Source organism: Mauremys reevesii, linkage group 1 (genome assembly GCF_016161935.1).
Source record: "Mauremys reevesii isolate NIE-2019 linkage group 1, ASM1616193v1, whole genome shotgun sequence".
Lineage (NCBI taxonomy): Eukaryota > Metazoa > Chordata > Testudines > Geoemydidae > Mauremys > Mauremys reevesii.
Window position 1 is genome coordinate 42,122,413 of NC_052623.1, and position 15,474 is coordinate 42,137,886.

A 15,474-nucleotide genomic window follows, 5' to 3' on the forward strand; every position below is an offset into this window, starting at 1 on the left:
GCAGAAGAGCGTAAGTCCGTCATTAACACCCTTCAGCAATGACTCAAGTTTGTGAGGTTTCAGAGTAGAAGCCGTGTTAGTCTGTATCCGCAAAAAGAACAGGAGTACTTGTGGCACCTTAGAGACTAACACATTTATTTGAGCATAAGCTTTCGTGGGCTACAGCCCACTTCTTCGGATGCATAGAATGGAACATATATTGAGGAGATCTATATACACATACAGAGAGCATTAAAAGGTGGGAGTTGTCTTACCAACTCTGAGAGGCCAATTAAGTAAGAAAAAAACTTTTGAAGTGATAATCAAGATAGCCCAGTACAGACAGTGTGAACATTCCTAGCTGCAACATTTTTTGGGGTCTTTCTTATATTTAGACCATAGCAAAGCTGGATGAGCAGTCAAGATATGGCACTCTGACAAATGTGGTTGGAGCAAGAATTTAATAGGGATCTTTTTCCATCCCCTGCCCCATTTGAGGAGAGCAGCGCTGTCCCTAGGTAGGATGGCTCTGACACCAAGGAAGGATATGATCATGGCATTTGCTCCAGTCTGTGATGAGTGACCATCACTCCCGGGCCATCTGTGTGCAGGATTGTGACTAAGGACCTCCAGCAGCATCCTCTGCCTGTCACCATCACCACAGAACTTGGATTTAGAGGTTGCAGAGTCAGTGTTGCATTGCTGAATAACCTTCACTGTGAATAGTGGAAAATGTGTATGCAGTTCCAGTCCCCCTTTCTCATCCATGTAAGCCATGTGCCATACCAGTGCAAAAATTGCAACAAGTAGGGCGACAAATGAGGATGCAGAGTTCCTTTTCCTAGCAAATGCCACTGACCCTCTCATAGTTCCTCTGCCTTTCCAGAGTTACTTCTGGAGGGGCTATTGCATGCCCTGATAGTATGTCATTGACTACAGACTTATTTGATGGCAGCTTACATACACCAGGTTCAGTACCATCTTTGGGCATCACTGGCCTTTTACTGAGGCAGCACCACCATCTGCTGCACTATTGGTACTGCCGTCAGATTGTCTGTGACTGCTTATTCAACAGGTTTTCCTGCTTATATCACAGCTACCCTCCATATCTGGAAGGTGTTCCACTATCTGCAACTCATGGACATGCTTGGTGGCAGATGACACTGCCCCGGGAAGGTGATCCAGATCCAGAATTGCTTTTATTACAATACTGATGGTACACATTAGAAAACAGTCAGATAATACAAGAACCTTTACATACATGCATTTTGTTATTTAGGTTAAAATTGTAGATTTATTGAATGATAGTTTTTGGAATAATTACGTATATTTTAATGTAATTTGAAATTTTGACTCCATGTATAAAATACAATTTTAATAATTTCTCACTGCCTTTTTATTTTGTTTACTTGAAATCAATAACTTAGGTTTACAGGAATGTATTGTGTTACAGGGTTGCTTTTTATTTTTTAGGAAAATCAAAATAACACTTTGCCTAACCACCGAAAAATTTCTGACTATACTCCTTATTCACTTAGGTTATTCTGTGTCTCATATGAAGACACCACCAAAATGACTTAAATGTGCTGTATCAAAGAGAATGTTAATGCTGTAGTTTTCAGTCGTAAACAGCATTGATGACCTTAGGTGTAAATATAATTTTGCTGGTTTTAATCTTTTTTTTAAAGAGATGAGATGGGAAGATCAGGCTACCATGAATCATTGTATGATGCTCTGCAGTCTTTAAGAGACAGAGAATTCTCTGCTTTCCATGAAGGCCTGAAAGATGCCAGGTAAAAACCAAATGCCTATAAATAAGCTGTGTGTAAGACCTTGTGTTTGCGCAGCTGTAGCAAAGTATTACACAAACAAAATCAAACTGATATTTGAGCTGTAACTTGACTTATAGATTTTGAATTCTCCCTTTCATGCCTATGCAAGTCATGTTAGTGTTAATAGGACATGCATGCCTGATGCAAGGCCAGAATTAATTTTTTTTTAAATTTGTAAAGTGGCTTGTGTGCCCACAAACAACATAATATATATATAATCTTTTTGGTAGAGATATTTATAACAGCCTCTTCGCAAGGCTGCACATGCTGAACAATAATGATAGATATTAAAAGCCTTTAATCTTCAAACTAAGGAGGAAGAGACAAACTACTGGCATTTTATTCCATAACAAGTCCTTGTCTCTACAGGTCCTGTTACACCAAAGTACCAGCAGTTTTCAAGGAAGCAACAAGAAGGCACTATGAGGGAGGGACAATTTTTTTTTTTTTAAATAGGGTTACTTTCTATGGAGAAATCACCTTCCGTTAGTGTACATCCCTTTCCTGTTAATAGACAAGAAAGTGACTTCAGAATAGTCCCTTTAAACTGAATGTCATATAGGCTATGGGACAGTAAACCTGATAGCCTTTTCATTTAGATTCTTAAGGGAGAAACCTTGAATTTTAGATGTAATAATAATGCAAAATTCTTACTTAACTGAAATACAAAATATGTGTTGGTGCAATATAGTTTATATTTTATATCTGTTCTGTACATGGAAACTATACTGTCAATAGATAAAAGTATTTAGCTTTGCTGTATTGTATCCCTAGGGTGAGCGAAGTAGAGGAGCTATGCAAAGGGAGTCTCGAGTCTGTTTTTTCATTGTATCCCACGCTCTGCAGATTACAGACCATTGGAGAGTTGGAAAACATAGGACAGCTTTTCTCCAGGTATTTTATTCCTTCATGTTAGATTCCCCTTCCAGTTCTAGCTATGAGTCTGATGATGTTCTTGCATCTCTCGGCTATTTCTAAGCAACCTGTTACTAGAGACTAGTCCCTCTGTTTTCTTCCTTTAACAAATATTCGTTATAGATACCATCTTTACAAGTAATTTCACAGGTTCTCTAGTTATAAATAAAGGCCTTTTTCTATGAATATTTTCCTGCTTATAAAAACAGGAAAAGAATGGTGGTATTATGAAAATCCACTATACTGGACTCTTCTGGATTTCCCAGTACATCCTGTTTTCTATTGTTTACTTTCTAACCTGTTAGTTCTTCAGGGCATGGACTGTCTTTATTTTTGTTTATTGTAAATATTGTCAGGACTAATATTCATTAATGATTTAGTAGTATTTATTATTTGTTTTCCGGTAGCTCCCACAATGTGCTAGGTGCTGTACAAACACAAAAAAAAATACAGTACTTTCCTCAAAGAGCTTATACTCTAACAAGATAAAACAGCGATAGCTGGAGAGTACATCTCAAAGGCATGCAGTATAATAAAAATATGGGACATATAAAACACACCATCCTGCAGCTTGTGCTGCTGCAGCCATATTCTATTTTTCGTATGCTAACTTGATGAGAGCTAGTGAGAGTATGTCTGCTCAAGCTGGAAATCATACCCACAGCTCCACATATAGATATACCCTTATTCTGTCATGCAGCATGTACATGTAGATACATGATTAAGATTCCCTTTGCCAGCTTTTTTTATCAGCCTTATCACATACTAGAATTTAGCAAATTAAATTGAAACAAGTATTCAAGAACATGTACACTGGAATTGTCGTGCCTCCCAGATGTTCCTCTCACAAACCTGGGTTTGCTTTAAATCAGCTGTTTTGCATAACTTCTTATAAAAAGTTACAAATCCTTTTACAATCCCTACCTTCCACTTTTTTGCTTTTCAAGATGTTTGTTCTGCGCATGAGCAGGAAGTGTTTCATGAACTATTTTTGCTTTCTGGACCATATATTGTGAACTACTGACTTCAATTATTTTATAGTCCTGGGATTTATAAAACAAGCTCTTTCACATCTCAGATTTCATTAATATTTGTTCAGAAGTAATAGCTCTTTTTTCCTTTTCCTTTCTTAATGTCTGTGATTTCAGATCTGTTACTAACAAACAACTGAATGACGTTTATCTGAAGTGGCAGAGACAGTCCCAGCTTCTTAAGGACAGTGACTTTGGTTTCCAGGAGCCTATCATGGCCCTACGCACTGTAATTCTGGAGATCCTTCTTGAGAAGGAAAGTGAGAATTCCAAAAGAGAATGCATTAAAGACATTCTCACCAAACATCTAGTGGAACTGTCCAAATTGGCACGAACTGCCAAAAACACCCAGGTAACTAGTTCCAGCAAGAATCAGTCTGAAAAACACTGGCTTCTCCAGTTAATACGGAACTTTTTCACTATAATGCTGAAGACCAACTATGCTAAAATTCATGTACTCCATCTAAGTTTATTCATTGAATTGTTTGTCTAGAGTCAGCCTACATAATATTTTATGAATGCTGCAAGCATATCTTCACATTTTTCTTCATAATTACATGCCTTTTCATGCAGTATATGTTATAAAACTGGAATTTTTACCTGTAAATGATGTTTCTACAACTTTGTAATTCCAGTTTGGTACACTGGGGAGATGTAAAACCTCATCATCACGCCATAGAGTCTCCCAGCATTCCAGGGTAGAGTTGCAGAAAGAATTCCTCAACATCAGCATCTTGGTGTTGTGTTCCAATGTGTATACACTTAAAGTGCCATTATTTACTGAAAAGTCAATCTCCATGAATTACCTTGTAGAATTCCAATTTTTTTATCCCAATGACTTTTAAATCAAATATGTTCAATTTTCGGTTACATCTGCCTGTCCTAAAAACTCAATGTAGGATGTGAAAGGCAACCTGAGCTATTTCTGGCTACCGTATGAGCACCAGTAATACATTTTGTGCATATGGAGCTTGGTTAACAGCTGTGACCCAGAATTATGATGCTGCAATACTTTTTATATCTTCTTAACTTCCTTGAAATAAAACCAATCCTAGAAAATATCGACCCTGGAATGAGACATGGCATGTGAAATTATAAAGTTTAGGGTGTTTAAAAATTTTTCTAGAAGTTGGTTTAAGAATGTTTCTAAGCTTTTTGGCAAATAGTGGGTGAAATCATGGCACCAGTGAAGTCAAATGCAAAGTTTCTGTTGACTTCACAGGTGCCATGATTTCACTAAGGCCTAGCGTACACTACAGAGTCAGGTCAGCGTAAGGCAGTTTACGTCAACCTAGCTCTGCCAGTATCTATATTACAGTTGTGCTCGTGCCGAGGTAAGTCACCCACTACCTCAACTTAATAACTCCACCTCTGAGAAATGCGTAACGATTAGATCGATGTAGTTAGGGCAACACAGTGTCCATGTAGACACTGTGTTACTTACATTGTCTGTTGGCTGTCAGCTCCATGTGGGGCTGACAGCTAGAGCCCCCTCTTCCTCAGCACTGACAACCGAGCGCAGGGCTCACAGACAGAGCCCATCCTCGCCCCAGGCAGGGGCAGCTCTGTTTTTTGCCACCCCAAGCACGGCAGGCAGGCGGCTTTCAGCGGCGTGCTTGCGGGCAGTCCGCTGGTCATGCGGATTTGGCGTCATGCCTGCAGGAGGTCCGCCGGTGCCACGCCATCCGCATCCCCGCCGCCTAATTGCTGCTGAAGCTGCAGGACTGGCGGACCTCCCGCAGGCGCGCCACCGAAAGCCGCCTGCCTGCCGCCTCACAGTGACCGGCAGGCTGCCCCCCGCGGCTTGCTGCCCCCAGCACGCGCTTGCTGCGCTGGTGCCTGGAGCCGCCCCTGGCCCCAGGGCTGACATCCCAAGCTGTGAGCCCAGCTCAGGGCTCAGTTTCACAGCAGGGAGCCTACTAGCAGTGAAATTGACATTCTTGTCAGTTTAATGGCTGCTATTATTTCACTTTTTGTCTCTGGCTCCAGCTGTCAGCCTCAGGGTGAGGGGCTTCCGTTGTAAGCCCCAACTGGCAACAGGAGATGAAATGTGAGCCCTGCGGCTGTCAGTGCCCCACACTCCAGTTGTCAGTGCTCCACAATGCCCCACTTCAGTTAATGCAAGCGCTCCTGATGAGGATGTGCACTCCTGGCAGGAAGAGGGCAGTATGGACACCGAACAGCTGATTTAATTGCTATGATGGCTATAGGTCGACCTAAGTTGTCAGCCAATTTTGTAGTGTAGGCAAGCCCTTAGCATCTCCAAAATGGCTTGAGATCCATCGCTATATGGCTGAGGGATTTGATAAGGGGCAGGGGGGTTGGGTAGGGGGTGGAGTCCTGGGTGTGATTAGGGATGGGGGTCTCTGGAGCGGGCCGTCAGGGAACAAGGAACGGGGGAAAGGGGGCAAAGCAAGTCTGATATAACGCGGTCTCACCTATAATGCGGTGAGATTTTTTGTCTCCCGAGGATCGCGTTATATCGGGGTAGAGGTGTATATGCAAACTACTAAGAGATTATAAAACCACATTTTCTAGTCAAGTGATCAATTTCCTTTAATTTGGTAATTTGTTATTTTGATATTTGCATATGTTTGCAAATTTTAGAGGGAAAGTCGAGGGGACTGTGTATATTTGGATAAAGTGAGTAGTGCTGAGGGATTATATGTTAGGAATGGGCTGGGTTACTTAACTGTTCTTTACTGGCATTCTAACATCTGGGTTTTTTAAATTGTGTAGAATGTTTGTAACAAAAAGATAATATTGTTTTGGGGTATTAGCTGGCCTCCATTAAAACACATTTTGAACCTCTTTTTTAACAGTTTTTTGGTTATGAATATAAGCCAGATCACTGTCCTATATTGTCTTATTACATCATGGTAATTGCAGTGTTACATGTTAATACATCATTTAATGTTTTGTGACGCTCAGTTCAGTAATCTATACTTTGAAACTTTTTGGTTATCAGAATGATAGGGTAGCCTATGCCTGTGCTCTAACACGTAAAAAGACCTTGCCTCCTTCTCACCAAAACAGTTCTTGACACTAAGCAGGCAGAAGAGGGATCTCTTAAAGAAATAAAGCAAAGTACTGATGGTGTCAGAGAGCCTGTTATGAAATGTATGTCCATTACTTATAAATATAATTGACAATTTAGTTTTTCTATTTCAGCTTCCTGAAAGAGCAATGTTTCAGATCAAACAATACAATCCAGCTATGTGTGTAGTCTCTGAGTGGCAACTGGAGGAAGCTCAGGTTTTCTGGGCTAAAAAAGAAGAAAGTCTAGCACTGAGTATTCTCAAGGAGATGATCAAGAAATTGGATACAAATTGGTTTCAGGTGTGTGTCAATATGTAATCTTGACATCGGGCCTAATTAATTTAATTTAGATGGGGAAAAAGGGGTTTATAGGTTGATCATCTTATATGGAAAATTATTTTTGATTTGAAGTCTGATCTTTTTTCTAAAAATGTGCTTCTCCAAAGGTTGAGAATGATCCGAGCCTAAGACTGATATACACAGAGTGTCTGAGGTTATGCGGAAACTGGTTAGCAGAAACATGTTTGGAAAACCCTACAGTTATCATGCAGAAATACTTAGAAAAGGTAGGGTCGTTCTTCAAAACATACAACTAAATAGATTCTTCTGTATATAATTCCTTGTAAAAATGTCAAAGTAAATTTTACAATGCAGCATTCATTTTTTCCATATTGACACTATTCATTTTCAGTATATTCTAAAATAGCATCTCAGACACAAAAATTGTTTTTATTAATGATTTTATAGACTCCGCATTGAAACTTAGATTTAATGGCCTGTTTGGAGGTACAATGATATGACTTTTGTACTCCTCCACTCAGTGTAGGGGTTACTCCCTTGATCTTGCCTTCAGTATGGTCTCCACTCTCACTGATCTCTCATCTTGTATTCTCTCTGCATCCATCTCATTGCTCCCAGTATTGCTTGCCACTCACTTCACTGCACCCACTAATTTGTGTTTGTAGTTATCCCTTCTGACTTTTCTGATACTCTCCAAATACCTTCACCACCATTTCAGTTTTACTTGTAACTCCAGCCTCTCTCCTATCTTGTGTTGTCATCTCCTTGTCTTGTCTTTGTTAGACTGCCTTTCTTAGACTGTAAGCTCTTCATGGCAGAGAATCTTTCTTTATCTGTACTGCAAAGCACCATGTACAACTATGTTGTTATATAAGTAATACATAATAAGTGTTTGGAGGACGTCCATTAGGTTCTGTAGTTAAAACTGGCATCAGCTGCTAGTGCTGAAAAATCCAAATCCTTTCTGAGGATTAAATTCACTTAGGAAAAAAAATACTTGAACACAGTTGGTTTTATTTTGTATGTGCATCTGGCAGTATATACAAACATTAAATAATAATAATTGTTTAATCAAGCAGTATGAGAATAGACATTAGCTATAGCTATTGTGCGAACATGATCATCAGTCTTATCATTTCTGTATTTGTAACTTTCCTCTTAGGCAGTGGAAATTGCTGGGAGCCACAGTGGAGACAGCACTGATGAGCTAAAGAATGGAAAGATGAAGGCTTTCCTTTCTTTGGCTCGTTTCTCTGATATTCAGTACCAAAGAATTGAGAACTACATGAAATCCTCAGAGTTTGAAAACAAGCAAGCTTTGCTGAAGAAGGCCAAGGAGGAAATTGGCCTCCTAAAAGAGCACAGGGTTCAGACAAACAGGTGGGTGTCCAGATTGAGGGGAGATAACTATAGCTAATTAGCATACAGTATCAGAGTGGAGAGAAAAGTGTAACCAGATTTGGGATTTGCACATGCAGTAGAGCTGATGGAATCTTAGAATTCATCTGACTATTTTTCTTATAGCCTTAGTAGGAGGAAGGGAAAGTGAGGGAAAACTCTAAGCGTTAGTGGTTCTCTATTTTCTGTAGGAGGTGGCTCAAGTCTTTGTGCTTCTTTCCGTTCCCAGAAATTCACTTTTACATTGGTGTGTTCAGGTCCAGTCATTAGAAAAAATGGGACTAGATTTTCAGTGTGTTTTAATCACAGAACAAGGGTGCCCAGTGTACCCAAAAGAGGAGGAGAGTGAGGGTATTTGATCTAAGGATTGCTTTATTTTCTTTGCTGGTACAAAAGCAAGTATAAAATGCTGGAAAATTGCTTAAAGTTGTAGGTGAGAGAACTCCAGCCTGCCTTCCCGTCAGTGTTTTAACTGATGGTTAATGTCCATTCATAGATACACAGTGAAGGTTCAGAGGGAGCTTGAACTTGATGAATGTGCAATTCGTGCACTGAGTGAGGATTGTAAACGTTTCTTGTGCAAAGCGGTAGAGAACTACATCAATTGCTTACTTTGTGGAGAAGAGCATGATATGTGGATCTTCCGCCTCTGCTCCCTCTGGCTTGAGAACTCTGGAGTTTTTGAAGTCAATGGAATGATGAAGGTAAGTTTCTGCTCTTACTTTTTTCTTATCCTTCTAATTCTACATGAAAATCAAATTCAGATTCCTCATTCTCACATGCTAGGACTTGCACAGCTCTGCCAGTGTGTCCACCTCTCGCCTCTCATTTGTTTCTTAATCACTGTCTCCTGCACTGCACTCTTCCAAAACAGCTCACTTTTTTGCTTTCTCCATATGCCTCCTTCCATTAGCTACTCTACACACTTTCCCAAGGTGCCCATATGCCTGGAGTCTGGCACATGACCCTGTGCACCAGCCTTCTTCAGTCTTTCCTCAAAACTCACTTTTTGTACTACTCATTTAATCACCCTCCATCATTAACTGTGGTCCTCTTTTCTGTTTCTGTCCTCTACATTTTTAATAACAAAAGTTAGCAGAAGTTTCCATAACATTAAACGTATCTCATGGTCTTTCACTGTTGTACCCTTGTCTTTCCCGTACCTTTTACCCTTCCCTTCTCGTTCTTTGCTGTGTTATGCCTAATTTAGATTGTAAGCATCTACCATGATACCTGAAGGAAATTGCTAAGTGATAAGGGTTAAATACATTGCCAATAGTGATTGCTGATATCTAGCTTATTTCTTTTCTCTGTCTTATAATTAATTTTAAAAAATCAGAATTACTTGGAACAATTGAATAAGTCTGTGTAATCATGTGTTCTTTTCACAGGCATACTTGTCCTCCCTTCTTTCCTTCATATGTTTTTAATACGCTCATGTTGTTTCTAGTTTTAAATTATATTGTGAACTTTCCTGGTTGGGAACTGTCTTACCATCTGTTTTTATAGTACCCAGAACAGTGGGGCCTGAATCTTAATTGAGGCATCTAAGCACTGCTGTAATAAAATAACAATAATAGTACTTTTAATAATATTAATAAAAAGCCATCAGGCAGTGACTCAGTAAAGAGGTCTTTCATATAATCAGGGTCAGTCCCCACTCAGAGTTTTATAAACCAGTAAGGCTAATTTAAACTGAATTTACTACTTAATAGCAAAGCTGGCTGAGTATGATCCTAATAGCTCAAACCCATTCACAGTTGTGCTGCTGCATTCTGGACAAGCTGCAAGCAGTGGCACCCAGTGAGCGACTAGTGAGGAAGTGGTGTGCAGCATGCTGCCACATGGGCAGCCAATAAATATTTTTTAAATGCAGCAAAGAATCCTGTGGCACCTTATAGACTAACAGATGTTTTGTAGCATGAGCTTTCGTGGGTGAACACCCACTTCTTCGGATGCAAGCAGTGGAAATTTCCAGGGGCAGGTGTGTATATATAAGCAAGCAAGAAGCAAGCTAGAGATAACGAGGTTAGATCAATCAGGGAGGATGGGGCCCTGTTCCAGCAGCTGAGGTGTGAAAACCAAGGGAGGAGAAACTGGTTCTGTAATTGGCAAGCCATTCACAGTCTTTGTTTAGTCCTAAACTGATGGTGTTAAATTTGCAGATGAACTGGAGCTCAGCAGTTTCTCTCTGGAGTCTGGTCCTAAAGTTTTTTTGCTGGAGGATGGCCACCTTAAAATCTGCTATTGTGTGGCCAGGGAGGTTGAAGTGTTCTCCTACAGGTTTTTGTATATTGCCATTCCTAATATCTGATTTGTGTCCATTTATCCTTTTCCTTAGAGACTGTCCAGTTTGGCCGATGTACATAGCAGAGGGGCATTGCTGGCATATGATGGCATATATTACATTGGTGGACGTGCAGGTGAATGAACCGGTGATGGTGTGGCTGATCTGGTTAGGTCCTGTGATGGTGTTGCTGGTGTAGATATGTGGGCAGAGTTGGCATCGAGGTTTGTTGCATGGGTTGGTTCCTGACCTAGAGTTACTATGGTGCGGTGTGCAGTTGCTGGTGAGAATATGCTTCAGGTTGGCAGGTTGTCTGTGGGCGAGGACTGGCCTGCCACCCAAGGCCTGTGAAAGTGTGGGATCATTCTCCAGGATGGGTTGTAGATCCCTGATGATGCGTTGGAGGGGTTTGAGCTGGGGACTGTATGTGATGGCCAGTGGAGTCCTGTTGGTTTCTTTCTTGGGCTTGTCTTGCAGTAGGAGGCTTCTGGGTACACATCTGGCTCTGTTGATCTGTTTCCTTATTTCCTCGTGTGGGTACTGTAGTCTTGAGAATGCTTGGTGGAGATTTTCTAAGTGTTGGTCTCTGTCTGCGGGGTTAGAGCAGATACGGTTGTACCTCAGTGCTTGGCTGTAGACAATGGATCTTGTGGTGTGCCCGGGATGGAAGCTGGAGGCATGAAGGTAGGCATAGCGGTCGGTAGGTTTTCAGTATAGGGTGATGTTAATGTGACCACCACTTATTTGCACCGTGGTGTCTAGGAAGTGGACCTCCTGTGTAGATAGGTCCAGGCTGAGGTTGATGGAGGGGTGGAAGCTGTTGAAATCGTGGTGGAATTTTTCCAGAGTCTCCTTCCCATGGGTCCAGATGATGAAGATGTCATCAATGTAGCGTAGGTAGAGAAGGGGCGTGAGTGGACGGGAGCTGAGGAAGCGTTGTTCCAGGTCAGCCATAAAAATATTGGCATATTGTGGGGCCATGCGGGTGCCCATAGCGGTGCCACTGATCTGGAGATATATATTGTCATTAAATTTGAAATAGTTGTGTGTGAGGATAAAGGCACAGAGCTCAGCAACCAGTTGTGCTGTGGCATCATCAGGGATACTGTTCCTGACAGCTTGTATTCCATCAGTGTGTGGGATGTTTGTGTAGAGAGCCTCTACATCCATGGTGGCTAGGATGGTGTTCTCTGGAAGGTCATCAATGCATTGTAGTTTCCTCAGGAAATCAGTGGTGTCACGGAGATAGCTGGGAGTGCTGGTAACATAGGGTCTGAGTAGAGAGTCCACATATCCAGACAGTCCTTCAGTGAGAGTTCCAATGCCCGAGATGATGGGGCGTCCAGGATTTCCGGGTTTGTGGATCTTGGGTAGTAGATACCCTTAGAACCCCGACCAGGGTTATTCTATGTTGATTTGTTCCTCCCTGATTGATCTAACCTCGTTATCTCTAGCTTGCTTCTTGCTTGCTTATATATACACACCTGCCCCTGGAAATTTCCACTGCTTGCATCCGAAGAAGTGGGTGTTCACCCACGAAAGCTCATGCTACAAAACATCTGTTAGTCTATAAGGTGCCACAGGATTCTTTGCTGCTTCTACAGAACCAGACTAACACGGCTACCCCTCTGATATTTTTTAAATGTATTTTAAATATCAGTACAAATCCACTGGTGCCTATCTACTGATTTGTGTTTGTGATCTCTTTTATGTGCATTGTTGCTTTACATCTGATTTCTTTTTCAACAGACAATTGCAGAGAAGATTCCATCATACAAGTTTTTGCCGCTGATGTACCAGTTGGCTGCTCGAATGGGAACCAAGATCATGGGCTGTCTAGGATTTCACGAAGTTTTAAATAATGTAATTAATACTAAATCATAAGTATTGTGATTCGATTAATGGTACAGAGATACATCTTACTTAGTTTAAAACTCCTAAACAGAACATGCATCTTCCTTAGCACAATTCTATCTTGACTGAGTCATTTAGCATAAACTATTCCATTACAGAATGAGATGTAGCAAACTTGAAATGTAAAACTTGTTTTTTGTTCTGCCAATTCTCTTCACTGATTTAGGAATCTTCTTAGAATAGTCAGACCATTGTATTAAGAACATACTTTATATAGTACGGACATCAAAATACAGACTTAGCTATGCTGTTACTTTATTTTTTTCTGTAAAGGACCATGAAAGGTAAAAAACTGCAGTCCTTTCTATGTTGATTATAATATGAAAGAGTTGAATAGTGTTTTATTGCACATTTGCTTCTTAGTTTAAAATCCTAGTTTACTGCTCTGATTTGTAAGTCATTTTAATTTTGATTATATCTTTAATAACTGACTTGTTATATTTCTTGACAGCTAATATCTAGAATTTCACTGGATCATCCACATCATACTTTGTTTATAGTATTGGCTTTGGCAAATGCCAACAAGGATGAAATCTTGGCAAAACCAGAAGCAACAAGAAGAAACAGACTAACAAAAAATGTACCGAAAGAAATCTCCCAGCTCGATATGGTACTCAAATCAAACTGAATTTTGTTTATGAATCACATAGTTCTGAGTTATGAATCACATTTAGTATCGTAATGTCAGAAAGTAAATTTACTTTAAAAGGATGTTATAGTGCAGAGTTTCATTTACTTGAATTTTTTGGTGGGATGAGGAAGAATGGGGAAAAATTAAATATTCATTTTTAAAATCAGAACTTGTAATTACGAACATAGGGGACCTACCAGCCTTAACAGTTGTTATTCAAATCAGTTATTACAGTGGTTTCAGGAAAAAAAAATCCTCACATTTCCTGCGGCCAGTGGTCCCTCAGTTCAGAGTATCATAAAGGATATTTTTTTTTAGATTTTTCACCCTGTGAAATATTATAAAGACATTTTAGCTGCATCAAGGGCTTGAGTGGGTTTATAAGCGAGAAGTCGATAATGACCAAAGCTTTTTCTGTTTTAATGTTAACTGAGTGTTTAATGTAAATCTGTAAGATAAAAGTATTTAGGTTTGTGCAACATGGTTCTGATATCTTTATCTTTATTTCTTTCCCAGAAAAAAAGTAATAGTTAATGCTATAAACCGTAATGACTTGTAACATTGTATCATGGCTTCTTTTTTAAGTTAGCATTATTGTTTGATTGATGATTATCATTGCTATGATTATGATGATTTTCCCAACTTTTCATTATTGGAGCCCCTCTTTGGCACTCCTTGGGCACTTTCATTGTCCCCTCACACTGTTGTCCTCTCATAGTTGCTGGCTTCTCTCCTTTTTTCTGTCCATTTCTTGTTGTCTTTTCGGGGGGGGGGGGTCCCTTATCTTTTTTCCATATTTGTGGCTGGCTTCTCTCTTTGATAGTTCTGGTTCCTTTCCCCAACTCATCAGTAGGCTATATGTAGCTGTGGATTGGGGCTTCCATTGGTGTGCTCAGTTGAGCAAAGTGCCACAAAGTTGGGAGCAGAGAAGGGAAGCTTGGGCGGGCAAGCTGCTTGAGCCTTCAGCCTTGTACATGTGAGCTGCTCTCCCGGCCAACTACATTAGGGACAATAGCAGAAGCAGGAAAGGGGATGGTGGGTGGATTTCCAAGAGCCACCAACCCCTTTATTTGCCCCATGTTTGCAGGAGGATGGAGGGTGGATCTGGTGTCCTGCAGCTTTCTCAGCCTCACTCCTCCACTTTGTTTGGACATATCCACCTCCACAAATAGTTCACTGTCCTTCCCACCCCAGGTTGGAAAACACTGAATTAGCATTTATATGAATCCAGGTTTGTATTGCAGAGGGTATTCAGTATCTGTGTTGCCTCTGTTTTCACAGGATAGTTCAATTCTACTTGATGGCAATATACTGTGCATCTTTGACCTGGCAAAGAGTAACTTGCAAAATGTGTTTGTGTGGGTTTTTTTGTTTGTTTGTTTTGTTCTGTAGGATCGAATGGAGGCTGCCAGCAACATAATTAACATCATAAAGAGTAGGAGACCTCAGATGGTTAGAGGTGTAGAGGCACTTTGTGATGCGTACATCACATTAGCAAATCTGGATGCCACTCCATGGAAAACTCAAAGAAGTAAGTATTTGAAAAGAGGACTTGTTGGTCAGTAGTTAGGGAGGGTATTTAGAGCCACAATTACTAAGCTTTATTCCCAGCTCTACCATTGCCTTATCTTGGGGCAGTCACTGAGTCTCTCTAGGCTTCAGTTTCCCCAGCTGTAAAATAGGCATGACACTGCACAGGGTGGGGATAGGTCAGTTAACTATTGTTTTCTTTGAAATCCTTGGATGAAAGATGCTATTTAAATATTAAGTATTATTACCAAAATGCAGACCCGCTGCTGTACTGCTACTATGTCCTAATTATGTTAAATATAAGACCTACTCTGGTTTAGAAGTCATATGAAACAGCTTTCATTTTGAGATTCAGCTGGAGTGGTTCTTGGATATGAGACCTCCAGAGAATTCTTAGTGCTACTGGGAGCAGCGGAGGCCAGGGGATCATGACCCCATCCCTTTTTACTGGCTGTAAGGGCGAGCAACAGGGGAGAGGGGGCAGAGAGGAAGGAGTTGAGGCCGGGGTGTTGTGGGGAGGGGTGGTGTGGAGGTGAGGTCTGGGGGGGAATTGATGGCATGAGGGTGGGGTCTCGGGGAAGGGGCAGGGTGGGGCGTCGGGAGAAGGGGTGGGGACTC

General features: G+C 40.8%; 1 protein-coding gene across 8 annotated transcripts in view; it reads left to right on the plus strand.

The window, feature by feature from the left end:
- Positions 1–15,474, plus strand: part of ATM (ATM serine/threonine kinase) — a 134,493-nt gene that overhangs the window by 84,208 nt on the left and 34,811 nt on the right. For all 8 annotated transcript variants that reach the window (XM_039526715.1, XM_039526744.1, XM_039526708.1 and 5 more), the window contains exons 44-53: positions 1,668–1,772; positions 2,586–2,705; positions 3,875–4,109; positions 6,929–7,096; positions 7,243–7,362; positions 8,259–8,476; positions 8,991–9,198; positions 12,531–12,644; positions 13,147–13,305; positions 14,719–14,857. In XM_039526715.1, the coding sequence (XP_039382649.1) occupies positions 1,668–1,772; positions 2,586–2,705; positions 3,875–4,109; positions 6,929–7,096; positions 7,243–7,362; positions 8,259–8,476; positions 8,991–9,198; positions 12,531–12,644; positions 13,147–13,305; positions 14,719–14,857 (1,586 nt within the window). The remainder of the gene's footprint in view (positions 1–1,667; positions 1,773–2,585; positions 2,706–3,874; positions 4,110–6,928; positions 7,097–7,242; positions 7,363–8,258; positions 8,477–8,990; positions 9,199–12,530; positions 12,645–13,146; positions 13,306–14,718; positions 14,858–15,474) is intronic.